Raw genomic sequence first — 22,032 nt, forward strand, 5'->3', positions numbered from 1 at the left:
CAGCCCAGGCCTGCAGGTCTGGGCGTTCCAGGGGAGCCAGAGGTCCAGGTGCAGATCTGGCGGGGGAGGGAGCCAGAGGGTGGACGCCCCCTTTCTGTGACCCTGTACATCTCTCCCCACCGCTGCAGCCCGAGGAGGAGATGGAGACCGTGTTCGACATGGAGCCAAGCAGCACCTCCTCCACACCCACGTCCCTTGTGAGTCAGTGCCTTCACCCTGGGGGACAGGTCAGGAGGGGGGCCATCTCTGGGGTGGGCGACTCCAGCAGCAGTGGGGGGGGCACCGGCATTTAGTGCCCACCCCCTGGGTACTGGGGAGGAGCCAGGGGCGCCTGGGCTCCCTCCCCTGACACAGTAGGACTTGGCCCAGGTCCAATTGCTGCCGTGGCCCTGGCTGAAGATGTGGGAAGATAGAAGAAACAAGACATACTCTGTAAGGAACAGAGAGAGGAAGAGAAATGTCAGGGAGAAGCCAGCCACAGCAAGCTCAGTCGTGTAGACACAGGGACATGTTGGGGCGCGGCCTCAGGACCGAAGGCTGCCTCCAAGGGCACACATGGCAGGCAGAGCGGCGCAGACAGAGCTGCAGGGAGCTATTGGGAGCCTGCACCGAATGGTAAGGCAGGGGTGGCGCCCGCAGCGTGGCTCAGCCTGGAGGGCCGGAGCGCTTGCCCAACCCCTGCCACCCCCGTGGTGTGGACGCACGGCCACCGACGCACGCTCTGAGCTGGCTACCGGCTCGGCCCATGTCCCGATCCCGGGGCGCCCCGGAGGAGCACCGAAGAAGGGCGCCAGCCGGCCCGGGTGCTCAGGGAAGGCCTCCGTCTAATCCGACTCTAGGAATGGGAGCAGGAGGGGCTGCTAGGTGGAGTAGGATGTGGGGGAAAAGCATTCAAGGAAGAGGATCAGCCTATGCAAAGGCCCAGAAGAGAGAATCTGGAGCGTTTGGGCACCGGAAGACAGTTTTCGTCCTGGTGGAAATGCAGTGGGCAGCAGGGCCCCAGGGGGAGAGAGGAGGCCCTGTGATTGTGGCAGAGCTGGGGACAAATGCACAGAGACAACCGTGGTGGACGTGCCCACCCCCTGTGCACAGAACTGCAGGTCGGCCTCACCTCGGGGGGAAAAACCCTGCGGAGAGGGGCAGACTTCCTCTGGGAGGTGTTGGAGAGTCTACACAGCTTTCAAAGTGGGGGCCTCTCTGCACGTAGCCTCTCTCCTCAGGGGCCCTCGCAAGACGACCCCTCTGGAATATTGTTGGCAATTGGTTACTGAAATCTACTTAGGAACCTGATACGTTGCCAATCTTGCTCCTCATCTTTATGATACACCCACGCAGTAGAGGTTTTTATGCTTTTTTGACAAACGGGGAAGCTAAGGCTCAACGTGGTCAATTAATTTAGACCCCAAGGCATTACTGAACAAAGAAGTGGCAGTACAAAGTTTGAACCGGGTCTGTCATGTTCTAAAGCCTGAGCTTAAAAAAATAATAATAATTATTGGAATTGATTTTTTTAATCTTTTGTGATAACAACAGTAGTCTATGAACATTGCAGATAATTATGGGGAAAAACAGATAAGCAAAAACAAGAAAATGAAAAGTTCATATTCCCACCATCCAGAGATGACTACTGTTAACTTAGTGTCTATTCTTCAAGGTATACACACACACACACACACACACACACACACACACACGTATATAATTTTAACTAAAATGAGATGATGCTGTTCATACTGTTGTATAATCTGCATTTTTAGTTAACAGTTTCCATCTTTCCATGTATATAAATTTCTCTGTCTTCAAATACACAGCCCATATTGAAGTGGCTCTAAGTGTTTCAGAAATATCATTTACAAAGCACATCCAAACCAAGATCCAGTCCAGGCTCCATGCTAGATGACTCTGGTCCCTGTGCACATCTCCTGTAATTTCACACAATCTCTTCTTTATGACCTGCTGACCCAGCCAGTAGTCCTGCAGAATACCCTACCTTCTGGATTTTTCCAGCTATTTCTTCATGATGTCTTGCAACAGGTTCCACTATCTCCTGTATTCCCTGAAAACTAGACATTTGATCCAAAGGCTGAATAGATTCTGAGCCCTTGGGGCTAAAACACATTATGGGTAGTGCCGTGCACCATACCAAGAGACACAGAATGTTCCATTTTTTACCAATGATGCTGACTACTCCCAGATTAGGGGGATGACGGCCTCTTCCATTGTTAAGTTACCATTTTTCCCCTTATGACCAGAAGGTTTATATGGGGTTTACTTTGGAATCCTACAAATATGTAAATTCTTCTGTAGGAAGAGTGTTCCCTCATAGACCAGGACTGTTTGGTTTCACTGACATGAACTCCTACAGGAAAGATTTAATTCTATCCCATAATTACCTATTTTCAAAATAAGGAGTTGGTTTCAAAGCCATTCAAAGGATGACAGCTCTGTCCCTAGCACTTCCTGTTTTTCTACTTCGCTGCCCTCCCAGGTGCTCTTGGGACCATTCCTGGATTTGACAGGTCACATGACCAAGATCTCAGCTAGCAGTCTCAGTTACAAATCCTGATTCACAGGCCAGCCAATGACCCACCCCAGGGGGGGTGTGGATGTACCTCTCTGCTGTATTAAGAAGTGCACTATCTCAGAGGTGGGGTCTCTTCAGACCCCAGCACAGGGGAGCCTCGTGTCCTCTCCCCCTAGGTTCAGCCAGACCTGGAACCAAGAATGGATGGAACCGTACTGAAGGAGCAGTGGGCTAGGAGCTAGGAGGCCTGTGCTACCTCCCCCTCGGAGGTGCAGTTGCTCTTGGAGTGATCAAGAGCACCTCAGCAGGTGGGACAGCCAGGCCTCAGGCTGCTGGGGGAGAAGGAAGGACCTGTGGCTTAGAGAGGCAGAGGCTCCGGGGGTAGGGCATGAGTGCAAGGGCATGACCAGGGCCTGGCCCCAGATGTGACCTCACTCTCCTCTCCTCTCTCTGTCCTGAGCAGATGTACGTGGCCACGGTGCTGCAGGAGCCCGAGATGAACCTGTCCCCTGCCTCCTCCCCTGCTCGGCACACCTACGGTACCATGAACAGACAGCTGGAGGAGAGCGAAGAGGAGAGTTGTACGAGGGGCTTTGCGAGGGAGCTGGGCTCCACCCAGTTCCAGGAAGGGCTGGAACTGGAGGGCCAGAGCCAGTACCACTGACCAGGACCCCAGGCCTCCACCTGGCGACTCCACCGGAGTGGCGGCCAGGGGAGGGCCCGGCAAGGGGGAGGCAGGAGGGCCACGTGGACCTCCCCACTACCCCTTGTAGACTTTGGGAAGGCCCGACGGAGCTGTCTGCATCCCGACAGCTGTCGGCCATATGAAGGTCCCGACCTGCTGACCAGCTAGAACGGGAGGTGCTGGGCAGTGCAGGGGACCCCGGGATGGGATGGAGGCTACGGCCGGGCACCACATCTCGGCAGACGTGGCTGAGGCCCTGGGCATGGAGACTGCAGGCCAAGGGACCTTCCTGGGGTCAGAGTGGAGAAGGCATATGCACAAGGGAGGAGGCAGAAAGAAGCCCGCCGAAGACTCTCCAGCGTCTTTGCCACCCTTCACCAGCTGCCCTGCCCAGGAGCTTCCACTGCTGCTCCGACCCCGGCGCCCAGCCCTACTCCCCCCTCCCCCGCAGCCTGAGGAAGCACAAGTGTGTATGCTGGGCCTTGGCAAGGACAGCCCCTGCCTGGGGATTCCCCGGAGCCAGGGGCGGCTGAGACCCTTCCTAGCACTCTGCCCTGCAGCAGACTCCCCCGGAGCTGCGGGGTAGAGACCCTCCTCTGCTCTATTCTTGCGAGGGCAGCTGGGACATGATCACTCCAGGCTCATTAAATGGGACCTGTGTGCATTTTGATGAAGGCAACCTTGGCTGGTTACTACGAGGTGGGAGGGGCAGAGGCAGAAAATTCACGGAGAGGGGTCTTCTCCCCAAATGCTGGGTGATGGGAAACCAGATACAGCTCTCCAAGCCCCAGGCCTGATGAGAGGACCCTCAAGGTCAAGGACATGGCCCCTGAAAGTTGTTCCTGCCTCATACCCACCTGAGTGCCTGGACCCTCAGCATAGCCAAGGTGGGCAGCAGCTTAGGGTAAGAAGCCCATGCTTCAGACTGAAGGCACTGGCCATTCCCTGGCCTCCCAGTAGGACCCTTCCTCCCTTGGGGCCGCCTGTACCCTGAACTGAAGACCACCCAAGTGGCCTCCAGTATGGTCCTGGCCCAGACACTGCAGACACCCTGCCAGGGACTGTGGGGGTGGGGTGTGTCCTCCATGGAGAAGCCCTTTCGGGTGGAATAAGGCTGCCTTCCTAGGGCCACCACTCGGGACCTTTGTGGAACTGAATCCTGAGTAGGAATAATGCTGGTAGCACCCAGCCACTTTGTCATGGTTATAGGGGTGCAGACCCCTGCCTCTGAGGACAGCCACCCCCCCCCCACCCGGCAGCACAGCAGGGGAGGATGCAGAGATGGGCTGACTGAGGCCTGAGTGGGTGAGGAGCAGCCAAGTCAAAGGGCTCTGCATGCTATAGAGCTCTCCTGAGCTCCCTGCTCCAGGGGTCTGGGTCCTTGCAGCCAACCTGCTGAAAGTAGGCCCCAGGCTCACTCACCTGAGCCTTTCCCACCAGGTGCACATGGGTGCCCCTGAACTCAGACCACCTGGGTCTCAGCCCTGCTCCACCTGTGCCCATGTCTCAGCTGCAGAAGCTCCAGGCTTCACCGGAGGAAAAAATAGCCCTCGAGAGGCAAACATTGCCATACTGCAGGGGCTTGGCCCAGACCTTGGCGTAAGGGATCTTCCCAGAGAGCTTGAGTCAGCTGGGGCGTCAGCAGTCTCTCCCACTCCTTGTCCAGTTAGGAATAAGGAGGAAATAATACCCAGCCAGTCCCTGAGGGCTGCTGCCTCCTAGCATTTCACCAGCCAACAAAGGGAAGGGTCCTTTCCAGAGCAGCGGTCAGGGCCCCAACAGGGAGATCTGCCCGTGCCACGGGGAGGTGGCCGGCTCCAGGCCCTCCCCCGCCCCCGGGAGGCATATTTGGTGTGCGTGTGGCCTTCCTGCCAGAAGCTGGCAAGTAGGCTCTCCACTGGGTACTACTTGCTGGCACCCCCCCCCATCCCTGCAGCCCCTGCTGGACTATTCCTGCCGCTTCTGTCACTGCCCCTCCTTTGTCCCCTGCCCACCCAGCAGCCTCTGGGTGCTGCATATGGAAAGGGTCCCAGCAGATTACTCGGCAGCATGGCTGGGGGCTTCCCCCTTTGCATATGGGCCAAGCGCAGTTGGTTCTGAGAGAAGACAGTGCAAATGCTGGGAAAGCTCCAGAATCCTTTCACTTCTCAACTCTTTCTGGAGACCGAGGGCAACCGGCAAGTCCTCCCCACTCTCCCCCCATGGTCACTGTGAAGGCAGGGTGGCCATGCTTTGGCTCCTTTCCCACCACATGCAGGCCCTCTCCAGGCACCTCCCCTCTGGCCTGCCCGCTCAGCCCACGCTTGTCTCACCATTGGTCTCCACCCACCACCGTCGGACCCTACCCCACAGTCTACCTCCCAGCTGTCCCTCCCCGTCCTTCCACGGAAACACCACCCCCCAGGCTTGATTCCTTCTGGAGGGGGCTGCCTCTGAGGGAACCCAGGATAGCCTAGAGCCTCTAAGAAGTGCCCCACTGGGCCAAGAGTAGCTCCAAGCCTGGCTGCCTCTTCCTCAGATGCTTCTGGAAGCAAAGTGCCTATCAGCAGCATTGCATCCTCTGGGGCCCCCAGTGTGGGGTGTGGACTTCCCTTGGCCACCACCACTAAAGGAATGTGCCAGAATGCCGAACCTTCTTGTTATTAATGCTATGACCGTGCCTTGAATAAATAAGTGGTCCCAACCTCTGCTGGCCTGTGCCTCTGCATCTGGACTGGCCCAGCAGGACCTTAGCTGGAGCTGCTAAGGCTGGAGCATCCCCTACCTTGCTCCATGGCTTTGGCCCCTGAGGCCTTCCCAGGCCCCTGTTCTCCCAAGGGAAGGCCTGACGAGTGCAGCCTGGCCTGCTGGAGAGACGGGGTTGGGGCGGAGGGAACCTCACTCCTGCGGTGGGCACTGTCAGAGCCCCCTGGGCAGTAGCAGAGGATTTCCTGGCCCATGAGCTATCCATGAAGCCTTAGAACAGCCTCCCCTGGGCAACAGAAGTCCCAGGGTGAATGCCGGCCCCCTGAGTGGGCTGTCGGCTAGACTAGCTGCTGGACTTGAAAAGATGAAGATTTCTGGCAGAAGGCCCTAGAAAAAGTGGCAGACAGGGCTCAGGTCGGTTGGCCTCAGCCAGCAGCAGGAGGGCAGGGGGAGTGGTGAGGCTCGACCCTGGGGAGGCCTGAATGGAGAAGAAACACCCTCGAGCAAAGGTTATGTCTTCTGTTGTACCCACGGTAAACTGGGGATAAATTCCCTGCTCTGGGGGGCAGGGGTGTCTCCCGGCCTAGGAGAGCACAGTGCTGGCCTTCCTCCACCGGCTCCAGGACCCTAGGCTGGTCCCGAAAACAGCAGTAGGATGATAGCAGCTCTGACATTACCCAGTGGAGCAGATTCAGGGGGGTACAGAGGGAATGAGGTACAGGGGGAGGAAGCCTCCCTCATCCTACCCTGTGAAGATAGGCTGCCCCAGGGCCACTCCCCAGCCCCATCGCTGGACCCCTTCAAGCTTTCATGGCCCACTGGCAGGCCTGGGTTCAAAGCCCCCACTGGCCTGAGCCTGGGCATAGGACCAGAGCCCACCCCTGTGACCCCCCTCCCCTCTAAACAACTATTTTCCAAGTCAAGTCAGATGAGATCCACCAGGGCTGCTTTAGGGGAGAGAGAAACATGAAGACCATTCTGGCTGGGTGGCAGGGGCTGGGCCTTGATGCCTGGGAACAGGGATGGGCTGATGGCTACTGTAGGACCAGGGGCCTCGTCCGTGGATCTTCCAGGCCCTGCCACAACAGCTGCCTCCCAGGCTCTCCTCCACAGCCCCCAGCACCCCTCAGCTCACAGGCCCTGGGCCATTCCTCAGTCTGGGGACATTTCAGGGGACTTTGCTGAGAGAGAGACAGAAAGACAAGCTGCAGAGGGCGGACTGTAGCCCCAGGCATGTCAAGTCCTGGAAGGAAGAGGGGGTCGGTCAATCCGTACTCTGCCGGCAGGACTGGAAGCCTGGAAGGTCCAGACAGCTGGGCTGGGAGTGAGACTGTGGCACAGGCCAAGAGGGAGGCCTGGGGCCCTGGAGGCCCAGGACCCGGATCTGATGGGGCCCTGGAGCAGCTGACTGTGTGCTGCACTGTGCTTTGCAGGGCAGCCTCCCCCAAGCTGGGGGGCCCTGGGCCCCTGAAGGCTGTACCCAGAAGCCAAACCTTGGGGCGGTTTCAGGCTCCTCCAGGGCTGGCTCCCCACCACCTAATCCCGTCATGCCGGAGGGAGCTCGGATCTGTCCCGAGGACACTCTAAGCTGGCCAGAGCCTGGCTTCTGAGTCAGTCTTGGGACAGGCCCGGGGTGGGCGGGGGGTGGGGGGCAGGAGAGCTGGCTTACTTACAGGAAGGCAGTGCACAGTTTTCTCAACAGAGCCGCTTTCTCAACATCTGGTGGCCCCTGGGCCCTGACAGACCCGCAGATCTCCAGCCGCAAATGCTACAGTTCTCCATCCCGGCTGCAAGTGAGAGTCTCCTGGGAGGTTTTAGACAACCCCAGGGTCCAGGCCTCATCTCTGAACAACCCAAAATTTCTGGGGTGGGACCCAAGGGCCCCTACTTTACAAAAGCCTCCGCACTCGAGTGTCAGGGAGGGCTGGAAGGGCAAGGCTCTTGTGGAGAAGGAAAACAATCACAGGCCAACACCCCTGGAAGAGGGGAGCTGGCCTCGGCACCTCACACTGTGTCTCCCCTTGGGAGGGCCTCCCACCGGTGACTAAGTACAAAGCCACAGACGGGAAGGCGCCCCTCCTTCACGTTGCCTCCAGCGAGCTCAATGTCAAGTGCAGGTAGGTCATCAACAGGCCCAGACGTTCGCCTTCTGTCTTCTAAGCGATCAATACCTAGCGCTGGCCCAACTCCCATTATCATCTGTCTTTGTAACAAATACTATTGTTTGGGCCGGAGAGACACATACGGGGCTTCAAGCATAGCTTCTGGCTACCATGTGCCCCCTTCAGCGAGGTCTGAAGAATCACCTCTCCTCTCCCCCTCTGAACACAGAGCCCAAAGTGTTTTTCATGTCAGCCTTCCCATTTGGGTTGCAAGAGATTCCAAGTGCAACAAGCCAGTGTATATGGCAGATGTCAGCAGGGACAAGCGCTTGGAAGAAAACACAAAGTTGGTGAAGGGTAGGGAGTGACTACAGATGGGGAGGATCTCTGGAACCAGCTCCTCCCTGGGATGAGACATGTGGGTGCGTGCATGAAGGGGGCAGACTGGGGGGAATAAACACAGGGTCCCGAGCAGCAGGACCTGGGCTTTACTCCAGCAACGTGGAGGCTACTGGAGGATTCTGAGTGGGGAAGAGATGTGATCGCTGTAGGCTCCAAGGCCATCACTGCAGCCTCTGGGTGGGGACAAGGTGGAGGAGACAACCCCCATTGGGGCTCTGCTGATGGTATCCAGCCAGACAGCAAGGTAGCCCAGACAAGAATGGGGCCGGGAATGAGGAGATGGAGACATCCGGAACAGGTCTGAGGACTCGTGGATGGATTAGATGTGGGGTCTGAGAGAAAGCAAGGAATTGCGGATGGCTCCCAGTTCTTCTGCCTGAATGGCTGGGTAAACTGGTTTACCAAGGCAGAGGATGCTGGAAGGAGCAGGCTAGGGAAAATACCAGGCTCTACTTTGGTGGTGTTACATTTGAGATGCTTAATAGGGATTCTGGGCAAGGGGCTGGATACAGGGGTCTGAAGTGGGGGGCGTTAGGCTGGAGATGCGACCCAGAGCCACCAGTTTCTGGGGTGTTGAGGTCATGGGGCTGGCTGGGACCTGCACAGGAGGCCAGAGGAGGTCCACGGGGGATGGGAGGGGGAATCTGCAAGGAGAAGGAAGAATGAGCATCGAGGAAGAAAACCAGGAGACCTTGGCATCTGGAATCTAAGGGAAGAAAAGGACTCAAAAATTAAGCAGGGATGGGCTCCTCAGCAGAGAGTCTGCTTCTTCTCCCTCTCTCACCCTCTGTGTACACACACTCTCTCTCAAATAAATAAATAAATAAATAAATAAACAAATAAATAATCTTTAAGAAAAAGTAAGCAGGGACCCCCCCACAGACACTTGACAGTGATTACAGTGTACAGAGGGGTGAGTTTAAAGATGCCCCAAGGAAGCATCAGCCAAGTCAGAACTGAGAGGCCTCTGGACAAGAGAGCTGGTTTCTCCCACAAACCAAAGGCCTGGGAAGAAGGGAGAGGGGCCAAGAAGGAGAAGTTTAATAGACATAACAACGTAAAAATTTAACGTAAATTTAAAAATCAACCAGATGCAATGTGTGGACCCCTCGGCTGAGCACCACCTGCCGAAAGACATCAGGGAAATCTGGAAGCAGACTCGGCATCGGGCGAGGCTGAAGAGATACTGCTCATGTTGGCAGGTGTGTTGATAACGTGGATGAAGGTGGAAAAGGTATCAGCCACACGTTCCTACGTGTGGCTTAAGTCTTAGGTTCGCTTTAAAAGTCTCCAGCAGGGATCCCTGGGTGGCGCAGTGGTTTGGCGCCTGCCTTTAGCCCAGGGCGCAATCCTGGAGACCCGGGATTGAATCCCTCGTCGGGCTCCCGGTGCATGGAGCCTGCTTCTCCCTCTGCCTCTTTCTCTCTCGCTGTGACTATCATAAATTAAAAAAAAAAAAAAAAACAGTCTCCAGCGGAATAAAGGGGGTGGGGGAGGTCACTTGGGTTGCATCAATGCTGGGTGAAGGGTACATGGAGATTCACTAGGCTCACATATTCTGTATGTGATATTTTTCTCTAAAAAAAAAGTTTAAAATGCAGAAGTGATCAGCTTTTCCAAGGATGCTGAGCAGAAGAGCAAGGTGAGGACAGGGACAGAACAGAGGCCCTGGGTGACCTCGGTGGGACAGATCGGGGCGAGGATGAAAACCCGGGTGAAGTGGTGGTCCAGCTGTGTGCCCAAGAGGAAGAAGAACGGAGTCTGGTGCCCTGCCAGCCAGTTTCTATCACAGACCCCTCACTCCGTCTCCACCACTGGCTTCTGGCCTTCCTCAAGCCTCTCCTTCCTTTTATATCCACACTGGCCCTGACCCTCCTGACCTCATCTTCCCACCTGCCCTGGATCCCCTGCCCTGTGGCTTCGCCTGGCCACAAGCCAACACCCAAGAAAGGACCAGCCTCCAGACCAGTCAGAGAGGCACACAGAACAGGTTTATTCCTCATGAGCTTACACAACCACGGCACGGCACGGAGCGGAAGGTAAAGGTGCAGACAGCTTGGGGGCGAGGACAGAGGGCCTCTCCGGCACTTTCTCTTCTATCCAGCAGCCTGAGTACAGGCACACACCAGCTATCAAGTGTGGAGAGCCGTGGCCCCGCAGTCGATGTGAGCAGCAGCAGAAAGGAGGCTCAGGGGAGATAAACCCCAGCCCTGCTGGAGAGGGGCCGTGAGGAACAGCCACGGGAACACAGGCCCCTTTGGAATGAAATCACCCCTCATTCCTTGCTCTTGCTCTTCGCCAGCCCCCCCCACCCCCCTGCTGGCTAGCCGGTTCCTGCAGAGTAGAGCTACAGGAGCTCCCAGCAGCAGCGCTGAATGAGGGAACGGGACACAGCAAAAGAAAAACCCCTCGGGCAGGTAGCATCTGAGACCCGGATGGGCCCACTGCAGACTTAGGTCAGCTCTCTCGTCCTCAGCGGGTCCCCTGATTACCTGCTCCCACTACCTGTGATTCCACCATGAAGACTAGAAAAGTCCCTCCTCTTTACTTGTGAAAGGCAAAGGCCCCAGGAAGAGAAAAGCATGGGAGGCAGACAAAATGGGAAGGTGCCCGAAGCTCAGCCACCACTCCCCGGCTGGGCCTGGACTCACCTGACAAGGATGGATGGCGGGCACCCCTGCTCTCACAGCTCCCCACCTTCCCAGCCCCATGCCACCTCTGGGACCAGAGCACTGGTCCTCTCCTAGAGGAGGAGGTGATGCCAGAGGGAAAAGAGGGCAGGCAGGGAAGAAGCTACCGGGCGTGCGGGGAAATCCAGAAGCCCCCTCCTGAAGGGAAAGCCACCCCCATCTGCAGCTGGAGGTTAGGGGGACTGACACCCAGTCCCGTTCTATTATCTCTCCGGGATGGCCAGGGGACAAGGACCAAGGGGCAGGGAGGCCTAAGGGAGCCTGGGCTGCAGCAGACACAAACAGATGGGGCCTCCAGGCGGAGGCTGCTGGGCAGGGGCCGCCTCTTAGTCACCGTCCCAGCCTCGACTCATGGCCTGCACCACGGCCCCGTAGAGCTGGCTCCAGGCGGCCCGCACGGCTGGCGTGAACGCGGGGCCCAGGCACTTCTCCAGCATGTAGAGCAGGGACTCCCCCACCGTCTGCAGAGGCAAGCGGCACCGTGTCACCCCTGAATGGAGGAAGGCCTCGCTCCATTCCACGGGTAAGAAACGGAGGCCCGGACCTTTCTTCTCTCCTGCACAGGGCCCACGCTTCCCGAGCGGGGTACTGCCCCCATCCCTGGGTGCCACACTGGACACTCTTCCCCCTTCAATGTGAGGCTTTAGAGTGAATTGAGCATTTCAGTCCACTCCCAGCCTTGCCATCACCCCATGACTGGGGCCAAGGCTTTGCCTGGGACCCCCAGCTCAGAGCAAGCAAAGTCACTGCCACCCCTCCCCGTCTTCATTTCTTCCTCGCCAAGGCAGCGCTCGTGGTGTTAAGAGCCCAGACTCTGCAACCAGACGGACCTGAGTTCACTTCCTGATCCCGCCATTTATGAGCTGTGTGGCCTTGAGCAAGTGCGGTGACCTCTCTGAGCCTCAGATGCTTCATCAGTCAAAACAGGGAAAGCAAAAGTTCCAACTCATGGGATTGCTGGATTGAGTAAATGGGATCATCTACAGAAAGCTCTCAGCATCTGTACACAGTAAGCCTTCAAGAATAATAACGGCTCTCGTTTGTTACTGTTAATCAGAACAGAATATGGTTTACTTATTCCACAAATATTTACTGAACATCCACTGAAGACCAGGCATCGCACTAGTTCTGGAGACAGAGAGGACAAGACTACCTGGGTCCCTTCCTTAGGGCACTTACCATCTGGCAAGGCGACTGGACTGTGGGACAGACTGTCACGTCAGTGGCCCCCACTGAACCACACCTCAAGGATTCAGGACCCCTCCCAGTGGGGTCCTTCCACCATGAGCCTGGGCTCCTTGTGCGCCTGGCTTTGGCCAATGGGATGTTCCCCAGAGGGATGCAAGGAGAGGCCAGACGCGTGCTGGCACGCTGGGGTTCCACCCTCTGGGAACCCAAGCTGTCACTCTGGGAGGAAGCTCAGCGAGGCCACAGTAATGAGACACTACAGGGAAAGAGACCCCGAAGGATGACGGGCTGTCTTGGATGCAGCAGCCGCAGCTGAGCTCCCAGCTGAGTGTAGTACATGAGTGACACCAGCCCCTTCGCGTGGAGCTAAAGCACTGTCCCACCGAACCCAGAGAAATCAGGAATCGTTTGCTTGGGATGGTTTTATACACGGTAACAGGAAACTGAGAAGACTGGCCAATCCCAGAAGCTCTTTAACTTTCCACGGTTCTAAGAGAAGCCAAACCAGGGAAGAAAAATTGGAGGCTCAGAGACATCAAGGCAGTGTCAGGGGTCACACAGCACAGAAGTAACAGATGCAGCCCCCCCACCATCCACCCCGCCTGGTCCTAGTCATCTGAGGGGATGGGAATAGGGAGAAAGAACAGATGAACAGGGAGGACTGGGAGAGTTGGGGCCTCAGGTGAGGCGCTCCAGAGAGAGCAAGAGCCCCTCTACCCACCGAGAAGGAGCTGAGCTTCACACCCACTGCACGATGCTTCTTGCCCAGGCCAGCAAGGTACTCCTCCAGCGAGGACAGGTCCTCTACATTGGTCACAGCAGTGTCAATCACGAGCATCACCTGCCAAGGCCAACGCAGCCGTGAATCGGAGAGGCCAGAACAATCCCACCTGCTCATAACCACAGTCCAGAATCTGGGGATCCAACCAGGAGTAAGAGAGGTCACCAGGACCCTCGGTTTGCCAGGATCAGAAATGCAAGGTCATGGGGCATCTGGCTGGCTCGGTTGGTGGAGTGTGAGATTCTTGACCTCAGGGTTGCAAGTTCAAGCCCCATGTTGGGTGTAGAGATTACTTAAAAAAATAAAATAAAATAAAATCTTTTAAAAAAAAAGAAAAGAAATGCAAGGCAATCTGTGTGTACATACAGTAGGCACTCAACATGTGGCCAAACTACTGATGTTAGACTGTGATGGCAGCTCCTCTCCTCTAGGGTCTCAAAGCCCTAAACATGACAGCGGGATGGTGCTGTCTGCCCCAGACAAGGAGAAACTGAGGCACTGTGAGAGTCATGAGCCTCTCAGGGAACCCCAGCCTGGGTGTCAGAGGCAGATGGCCCCTAGTGGGTCAGTGCCAGTACCATCTCTGGGAGCTGGGGACCAGCTGGCTGCACACACGGTGCCCCAGGCTCTGCCCAGCCCAGCACATAGGGCAAGGAGCAGACGTCTCTGGCCTGGGGGAGCGGCAGAGGGGAATGAGACCAGGCCAGGGCAGAAGTCACTCTCCCGAGGAGCCCGAGTCCCTCACTCTCTCCTGGGAAGGCGTCCTGCTGGATCTGAGGCCGCCCCGCCTCCTCCTCACCTTCCTGATGTGGTCCAGGAACTCGGGGGAGGACAGGCAGTCCTCCGGGCTGGAGAACTGGCGGCAGTTGTACTGGAAGAGGGGCAGCAGGTCAGGCTCCAGGTCAAACAGCCTGTCGGGGGAGACCCACGTGTCAGCCCTGGGGTGTTGGTCCCCCCAGGCCCCGGCCAGCCCCGCGCACCCTGGCTGCCCAGCAGGCTGGGGTGGGGGTGGGGAGGCAGGGATTCAGCTGGGAGCTAGAACACCCCCTCCAACTGGGCACTGACCCCTTTGCCAGCTTTGCTGGTGACCCCTTCTCACCTCTTCCACCGCTTCCGAGGGTCATCCTCTCCCGGGACCTGGCATAGAGCAGCCCTCCATAAACAGGTCAGGGGGCTGGGACAGGGAGGGGTCCTCAAATAGGAAAGCCCTTCTCTCCTTTCTTTCCTCTTCTCTCTCTGTGTCTGTCTCTGTCTGTCTCCCTTCCACTCTTGGGTCAGAACCTCCTAGTCTCATCATGTCTGCAGGGGCTCGGCCAGTGATGATAACAGCACTATTAAGAGCTCCTTAGGGCAGCCCCAGGGGCTCAGCGGTTTGGCACCACCTTCAGCTCCGGGCGTGATCCCAGAGTCCCAGGATCGAGTCCCGCGTCAGGCTCCCTGCATGGAGCCTGCTTCTCCCTCTGCCTCTCTCTCTCTCTCCTCTCTGTGTATTCTAATAAATAAATAAAATCTTTAAAGAGAAGAACTCCTGGGCACTGAATACTTTACATGTGGTTAGCTTCTGTATCCCTCACAGTCCTCAGCAGCAGGTATAACTGTTACCCCAACTCTTACAGAGGAGGAAGCAGAAGCCCAGAGAGTGTAAGTCCCTTGCCTCCGGTCACACAGCTTGGAAGTAGCAGGAGCACAGAGGGGGCCCGAGACAACAGCGGGCTTAGGGAAAGCTGGGAGGCGCCAAGTGGGAGCTCATCATTCACATCTGAGAGGGCTCATGGGGCTTTCGGGTAACCCCACTAATCGATTCCCCCTTTGTTTGGGGAGGCGGTTTTGCAAAACAGCCTCCTCAGAAGTTCTGGGCTGGCTTTGGGAGCCAAAGCTCCGGAGAAACCACGGTGTCCGAGCCCTGCCCCTGGTGGTGGCACAGGGGCCGCTGTTCCTTTCCCCCTGGGGCCCGCGCACCCCCTGGCCCCGGCCGCGTCTCGCGGTTCTCGGGTCCCAGCCCGGCCCCAGCCCGGCCCCAGCCCGGCCCCAGCCCGGCCCTGTCCTCCAAGGGCGCGCCCCGGGCCTGGCCGCGGCGCAGGAGCCCTCGGGGCGCCCTCAGGCACCACCCGGGGGGCCGCTCAGGAGCCGAGCGGAGCGGGGAGGGGCGCGGCGCGCGCCGAGGGCGCCCGGAGATGGCCGGGACCCGCCGCCGGGAAGCCCCGCTCGCGCCCTTCTGGCCGGGGCTCGCCCGCCGCCCCCTCCCCGCCCGGGGCGCGCGGGCCCTCACCTGGCGAACAGCACGGTGCCGTGCTCCAGGGGGCTGCGGCGCACCGCCCGCCAGCTCTGCCGGATCAGCTCGGGCTCGGGGCGCTCCATGCTCGCCCGCGGACGCCCTGGGGGCGCGGCCACCGTCACCGCACGTGCCGCGCCATGTCGGCGGCGACGCGGGCCCCTCGGCGCCCCCCGCGGCCCCCCGCGCCCGCCCGCGCCCGCCCGCGCCGCCGGGACCCCGCTCCGGCCGCCGCGCCCTGCGCCCTGCGCCCTGCGCCCTGCGCCCTGCGCCCTGCGCCCTGCGCCCCGCGGCTCCCACAGCGCCCCGCCCCGCGCCGCCCGACCCGGCGCTTTAAAGCCGCCGCGGCCCCCGCCCCCTCCGTCCGTCAAGGCCCTCAGCCCCGGGCAACCGGCTGTGGCCGGGGACGACCCGGTGGCCCGGAAACGCCTGGGCTTCAGAGCTCAACAGAGAGCGTCGAGCCTCTCCGGCCCGTTTCTCGTCCAGGACCCGGTGACGATTCCACCGCTTGCTGCTTGGGGCACCGATCGCACCCGATGGCGATGGCGCTGGGGAGGCTCTGCACGGCCACCTCTCCGCAGCCTTCCCTCGAGGACTACCTGGAGGCATTAGAGCCTGCGCCCCCTTGGCACCGGGTCTCCCTCCTTCCGCCCCGACGTGGGGCCCCGTGTGAGCGGCTGAGGCTGGGGAGGCCCCCGCCCTGCTCTGGCTCTGACGAGGCCCGGCAGGCTGCCCACCACCTCCACCTCCATCCCGGCTCGCTGGGCCCACTGGGACTCCCAGCCTTAGGGACAGCGGCAGGACTGCAGCCATTTCCAGCCAGGCCTGGGTTTCCCTAGGCAGCATCTTTAGCAATCTGTGAGCTCCAGGTCTGGCCCCGGCTCTAGAGGCCTGGCCAGACCCCGGGTCTTGCGCACAGCAGCTGTGACCCATTGAATACCTGGACTTCAAGGGAGTCAAGTTCCAGCATTCTACTATTCCATGGTTTTCAATAGGCTTTTTAAAAATTTTAAATAGAAGTACCATTTTGTTCTTTAAATTGAAGTCCAGGTAGTGGAATCTCATGCTTGCCATTCAGGATGTGAAGTTGACCCCGTGTCAGGCCTAAACCTTTCTGTCTCTCTTTTTTAGGGAGGTAGGACAGGGGCAGAAGGAAAGGGAGAGAAGCAGACTCCCCGCTGAGCAAGGAGCCCCACACCTGGCTGGACCCCACGACCCTGAGATCATGACCTGAGCCAAAAACCAAGTCAGAGGCCTAAGGGACTGAGCCACCCAGAGGCACAAAAGCTTTTCTCTTTCAAACATGGAAGCTTCTCTGGCCCCAGCCCAGTGCTAGTGGCCCAGGCTTTGGAGAGCAAAACCCTCGTTTATCCTTCATTATTTCCAGTGTCTCAGCCTAGCTCCTCTCAGCCTAACTTCTCTCCTTCAGTGTCCTCAGTGTACAGTAAGGGGGTCAGGTAGTGGGGTCTCTAGGGCCCCTTCAGCCCACCTCCTTTGGTTCCAGAGATAGAAGATGGTATTCGGGCCAGTGGTCATGAACAAACAGGCCAAGGCTCCATGCCCGGGAGTTTGGGGTACATCCTATTCTTCTCTTCCCCATCTCTCCACACATCTCTGGGGCCTCTGGGCTGAGCAAGAGAGCAAGATTGTAACGCATCCTGCCTTGTGTCCTAAAGAGTCCAAGATCCCCAAGTACGAGCACAAAGGGGTTGGGGGCAAAAGGGAGAGGAAAGCCAGGTTACTCAGGGACTAGATTTCTCACTGGGTATCCCATGGCCCTGCAGCCAGGTAAGCAGGTCGTGTGGGGCGAGGGGTGGGATGGGGGGTGGGGACGCCACCTATGTCTCTGGTCCCAGATGCCTTGTGCTCTGTGTAGGCCACCTGGCTTATCTAAGGCTTCCACCTCACCCAGTTTGCACCTCCTGGCAACAGTCTAGACTTGGGAACTTCTTGCTTCCTTTCTCCTTTGGACAAAGTCTAGGTCTGCTAAGTTAATGGCAGTTCATGGCTTTAGCTGGTAAGTGGTGGAGTCACACTCTCTGCCTGTCTCAAGCCAGGAGGATGGGGCTAAGTACACTGAATCTCTGCTTCCCTGGGAAAAAGTTCTCAGAACATACCTGGTTGGGCCTATGCAGGCCCAGTGGAGAAGGTGGTGGGTGTTACAACCAGGAGACAGAGGGCCTGACCATATTTGAAGGCTGAAGAAGTCACAGGATCTCCCCTCCCTGCCTGGCATCTGCCCATGACCTGGGCAGGTGGTTCTAATGGAGGAGAGAGTTGCATGTTGTCCTATAGCCCTGCTGTCACTGAGGTGGAGTCGTCAACCGTAAGAGAGCTAGCATCCACTCAGCACTCCTGTCCTGACTCTTGGCAAGGATCTTTACATCATTCATTCTTCATCCTCACAATACCGCTCTCACGTAGAGAGCATTTGTTATCATCTGGTTGGACTGTGGATTAAACAGAAGCCCAGGGGTCTGGTAATGAGTCTGAGATCACAGAGTTGGAAGTGGTGGGACTGGGATTTGCCCTCAAGACTGACTCCAGGCCATCATCTAGATCTCTGCCCCCTTCACTTTGATGGACTGTGACCAAGGGCTGTGTCCATAGTTCAGACCAAGCCAAGGTCACTGGGTCTGGGTCAGTAGTCCCTGGTTGGCTCTTAGATGGCTTCTGAGAGCCAGGTGTGCATAATTATCTTTCCAAATTCTCGTTTAGTGACATCAGGGTAGCCTGAAATGGGCCATGATGGGAGTATTTACACCACAGTAATTAGCAAGTGTTAGAAATCAGGGCTTTTTTTCCTCCCGAAAACCAGAGGTCTGAGTGCACCAGGAAACACCAGCCCCTGGATGAGCTGTAGATGCATTAAGCAGAATGTACAAAGGAACATGCAAAATATGAGCTGAGTCCAGGCCTTCTCCCCAAGGGACCCAGAGTTGCCAGGTTGTTCTGGGAAGGTGCTTCTAGTCCTAGGACCAAGCTGGAGAAGCAGAAAAAGCCCAACCTGATGCCCAGTCCTGGCCCTGCTATTGACAGGAGTTCAGGCAAGTAATTTAATCTCTCATGGGTAGAATGGAGACAAAACCAGAATTGACTTCACTCTGCCTTTTGAGAATTCAGTGTCACAGATGTGTCGGCATGCCACTCAAGAAGTGTTTGGTCCTTCCCTAAACTGCCTAGACTCTGTACTTTCCATCCCCTGAAGATCTGCATGGCCCTCTCCCCAAGCCCTCCAGCCACTCCAGCCACTCTTGTCCCAAGAGGGAGGTGGAGTCAAGCCATCCCCACTTCACAGAGCAGTGCCCCCATCTGCCGCCTCTCGTCCCTTACCTCCTGCCAATACACCATCAGCTCTCACACCTCCTTTGGACTCTTAACATCACACTCCTGAAAACAGAAGACCCGTTAGGATGGGGCCTCTGCTGAGCAGAATAGGAGCCACTCCGATGCTGGGCCACACAGCTGCCTCCAAAGTGGACAACTGCTACTCTCTCAAGCTCCTTGCCCTAATGTGTGGAGGGTTACAAGAGAAAAAGTGAGGTCCAGCTTTCTACTTATTTTGGACTAAGTTAAAATAAGTCAAAAGAACAACCAGTATACCTCAAGTAACCTTGTAAGTGGGAGGGCCCAATGCCTGCTGGGGTCAGCAGGCCCACCTGCCCAGCCAGGGCCTCTGCTCAAATTAGAATGGCCTCAGATACTGAGATATAGTGGAATGGTTTTTGCACTCAAAACATTCCTGTCTTCTTTCGGAAGCCCAAGGGAAGTCAGATTCAATTAAGTACAAGAAGAACACCATGGCATTCAAAATAAGAGCTATTTATTACAAAAGTAAATGACCTCTGATTATCTGTGGAAAATTTTATATATATATATGTATATATAAAATTATATATATATTTATTTATATATATATAAAATTGTCGCTCAAGAAGCTGGCTGGAGGTTGGGCTAACAAAGATCTTCCTCCACCAGCAAGTTTGTGGGGCATGTCACATTTCTGCCAATTCCTGGGCATTGGAGCCCACGTTCAGAGCACCACTTTGATATCCCCTCTCCAGCATCTTCCACCGACTGAACCTGAGCACTGGAAGCTGCATCAACCCATACGGCCTTATCTTTGGAGAAGTGTGTGCCAGTCTGGGCTAAGGGGAAGAGGAGGGAGTGAGCTAACGATTCTTCTCTCATCCTTGGAGTGCAGTAGGAGACAGAGGAACCCTTTGTCCCCAGTGTGGCCAAATGAGGAAGGAGCCATAGGCAGGAAGCTAGCTGAGCTTTCTCCTTTCTCACCCTCACTTGGGTGGCTGCCCCTCTGGCTCCTTCAGAGTTCCTCCCTTCCAAAAGGTTCCTAGTAGGAAGTAAGAAGGTGCAAGGGGACATCGGCCACCTCCCAGTTGTCACAGGGCCATTGTTCTTGGCTGAGGGGCAGGCAGACTCCTGCATTCTCCCTCCAGGGGAACCCACCCAATGGCTACCCCCACCCAACTCAGAAGAAACCAACTCCACCTTTGAGGAGGAGAGACAGTGGTGGGGTAGAAGGGGTGAGCAGAGGTTCTCCATTCCTGCTCTCCTTCCCTTCCAGAAATGCAATTAAGCGCACAGCCCAGACTCAGCACACAGGCACTTCCTGCCAGGGGAAGTCAAAGGGGCTGCAGCCCTGGGGGAGGGAGGTCATCACACCCCAGATCTAATTAACAAACCTGTCTTGCTTTTGACATTGCTGCATTTCCTCTATTAACATTAATGATGGCTGGTCTGAATGGCTAAGGACGGCCAGAAGCTTCCCTCCCCACCGCCCAGTAGGTAGCACAGCCTGTCCCTGGGCCCAATTTCCAGTCTCCGTGGCAACCGCCTCCCGAAGATGCTTTAAAGAGCTCTGACCCTGTCAGAATTGGTGGGGGCTCCAGAGGAGGGAAGATGAAGTGTGGCAGGGCCTCATCATTAAACCTGAAAGCATCACAGTCCTCTGAGACAAAATACTCTGTCATCGTACCAGCAGGAGGGAGGCAGCCTGAAGAGCGGGCCTGGGGCTGGTTCGGTTCTGACCCAAGGGTTTTATTAATCTCTTCCATTTGAGGAGGAACTAAAAGAAACAACTCTGAGCTTCTTGCTTGGGCTTTAAAGTGGTAGAGAGCAGAAGCTTTACTGAAAAGACTCAGACCCCAGGTGCTCTGGGTCTTTGGGGAGAAAGAGATTGGTAAAATAGTGACACAGAGAAATGGAAATGAAATGAAATGCATCCAGGGCAGCAGGGAAGACTAGAGAAGTAAAAGTAGGGAATACCTCATGAGTGACAGGAACACCAACCCAACCCAGCACCACAGATCCCTACCCTGCTGCACACCAGCCTCGGCAGCTAAGAGGGCCCAAAGGTTCTCCCAGCCCTCAGGAGAATGCATCCACCTCACCCTCATAGCCAGGCTAGATGCAAAGGAAAAAGGACAGACAGCAAGAAACCACATCTGGCAAGTAGGGCCTGGGGACACAGAGCAGCCAAGGATAGGACGCCATTCCTCCCACCAGTCACCATGTAACTTTCTCAGAGATCAAGGAACCAAGGGCTGGTAAGTTCCTGGCCACTGGCTCCAGAGCCCAGTCCTCTGTGCACACTACAGGCAGGAAGCACAGCCACCTGCTGCCAGAGACTTCCCAGCAGCTGCTACCCAGGGAAGCAGCTGGGAGGCTGGCCCTCCTGCTCAGGGGCACTCAGTGGTATGGGTGTGTTCGTGGGGAGAAGGGTGGCACAGATCTGATGGCCCCCATCTGCTCTGCCCTTGGTGATATCCCAAAGTGGGGCCAGTGAGCTCAGCCTTCTTGGAGGTCAGAGAATTTTTGATAGCTCTTGCTTTCAAACCAAATCCAGTGTGAAAGAAATACCAGAAAATACTATGGTAGCCCTGGTCTATTTCTCAGAGTTTTTGATAGTCAGCTGTCCACAGGTATATGGGCAAATGAAGTCTCACACTCCCACACACTCACACCCATTCTCTCTCACATTCATCCTTCCTTAGGTTGCACACTCAGGGAAATGGGCCTGAGAGATGTTCTCTGTTGCCAAGCCATTCCCAGTGGTGGAATCTCTGCAGACAGAGCTGTGGGTCTCCCTAGTGTTGGGTTAAATTCCGGGGAGGCTCGCAGAGCTTGGTCCTGGCGGGTAGCAGAATTCCTCGGGCTCCTCGGGCAGCTTTGCCCACAGCTGGGAGGTCCAGATCCTGGCTGCACAGCTGGCTGCCCCAGAACGTTCCAGGACTCAGGCTGGAGTCCTTGCAGGAGCCTCAAAAGTCCCATGATTCAAGCCACCTTAGTCCTGCCATGGGACTTCCGGGGTCCTGGGCAAGGGGACCAACCATCCCATAAGCCAGAGGGTGGAAGAGGTAGAAGCTGTAAGAGAGAATCCAGAGGGAGGCAGTTGGCATCCAGTGCTGGGCAGGGGCAAGGGGCCCCACAGATCTTTGAAATTTCACACCCCCTGCTGGAGCTTATCAGCTCTTCTCCACCTACAAGGCCCACTCTTTCTCGTCACAGTGTCTGAGTTCACCATGTGGGCACACTAGTCTGGGAGCTTGGCAGATGCTATCTTAATGACAATGAAGGAAAGGGCTCTTCCCAGGAGGCCCAGGGGAGAGACCAGTCCCGGGGTCTGGTGGTAGCTGTTTGGCTCAGAGTACTTGTTAAAATGTGCATGTGCCCTCAGGTCACA

At 56.8% G+C, this 22,032-nt stretch overlaps 3 protein-coding genes across 14 annotated transcripts in view; 1 reads left to right on the forward strand and 2 right to left on the reverse strand.

Moving 5' to 3' along the window:
• TMEM63C (transmembrane protein 63C) overlaps nucleotides 1-5,892 on the forward strand; it is a 131,011-nt gene extending 125,119 nt beyond the window's left edge. For 10 of the 11 annotated variants that reach the window (XM_077910126.1, XM_077910125.1, XM_077910130.1 and 7 more), the window contains 2 exons: nucleotides 129-197; nucleotides 2,988-5,892. In XM_077910126.1, coding sequence (XP_077766252.1) covers nucleotides 129-197; nucleotides 2,988-3,188 — 270 coding nt within the window. In that variant the 3' untranslated portion in view covers nucleotides 3,189-5,892. Of the gene's footprint in view, nucleotides 1-128; nucleotides 198-369; nucleotides 616-2,987 lie in introns of all 11 variants that reach the window. The other variant, XR_013386572.1, reaches the window with a different exon arrangement.
• A 4,475-nt stretch (nucleotides 5,893-10,367) lies between these two features.
• Nucleotides 10,368-18,996, reverse strand: NGB (neuroglobin). 2 transcript variants are annotated; one of them, XM_077910165.1, is made up of 6 exons: nucleotides 18,663-18,996; nucleotides 17,447-17,590; nucleotides 16,819-16,957; nucleotides 13,857-13,968; nucleotides 12,998-13,117; nucleotides 10,368-11,549 (listed from the first exon to the last, which is right to left on the reverse strand). In XM_077910165.1, exons 3-6 carry the CDS (start codon nucleotides 16,863-16,865, stop codon nucleotides 11,415-11,417), a joined length of 414 nt encoding a protein of 137 aa, XP_077766291.1. In that variant the 5' UTR covers nucleotides 16,866-16,957; nucleotides 17,447-17,590; nucleotides 18,663-18,996; the 3' UTR covers nucleotides 10,368-11,414. The 2 variants fall into 2 exon arrangements, with proteins under 2 accessions (XP_077766291.1, XP_077766290.1); XM_077910164.1 differs by lacking the exons at nucleotides 16,819-16,957; nucleotides 17,447-17,590; nucleotides 18,663-18,996 and adding an exon at nucleotides 15,327-15,490.
• A 2,220-nt stretch (nucleotides 18,997-21,216) lies between these two features.
• Nucleotides 21,217-22,032, reverse strand: part of POMT2 (protein O-mannosyltransferase 2) — a 42,140-nt gene continuing 41,324 nt past the window's right edge. The window contains exon 21 of the mRNA XM_077910142.1: nucleotides 21,217-21,713. Within this exon, the coding sequence (XP_077766268.1) occupies nucleotides 21,608-21,713 (106 nt within the window). The 3' untranslated portion in view covers nucleotides 21,217-21,607. The remainder of the gene's footprint in view (nucleotides 21,714-22,032) is intronic.

The sequence above is a fragment of the Canis aureus genome, chromosome 9, assembly GCF_053574225.1.
Source record: "Canis aureus isolate CA01 chromosome 9, VMU_Caureus_v.1.0, whole genome shotgun sequence".
NCBI classification, from domain to species: domain Eukaryota; kingdom Metazoa; phylum Chordata; class Mammalia; order Carnivora; family Canidae; genus Canis; species Canis aureus.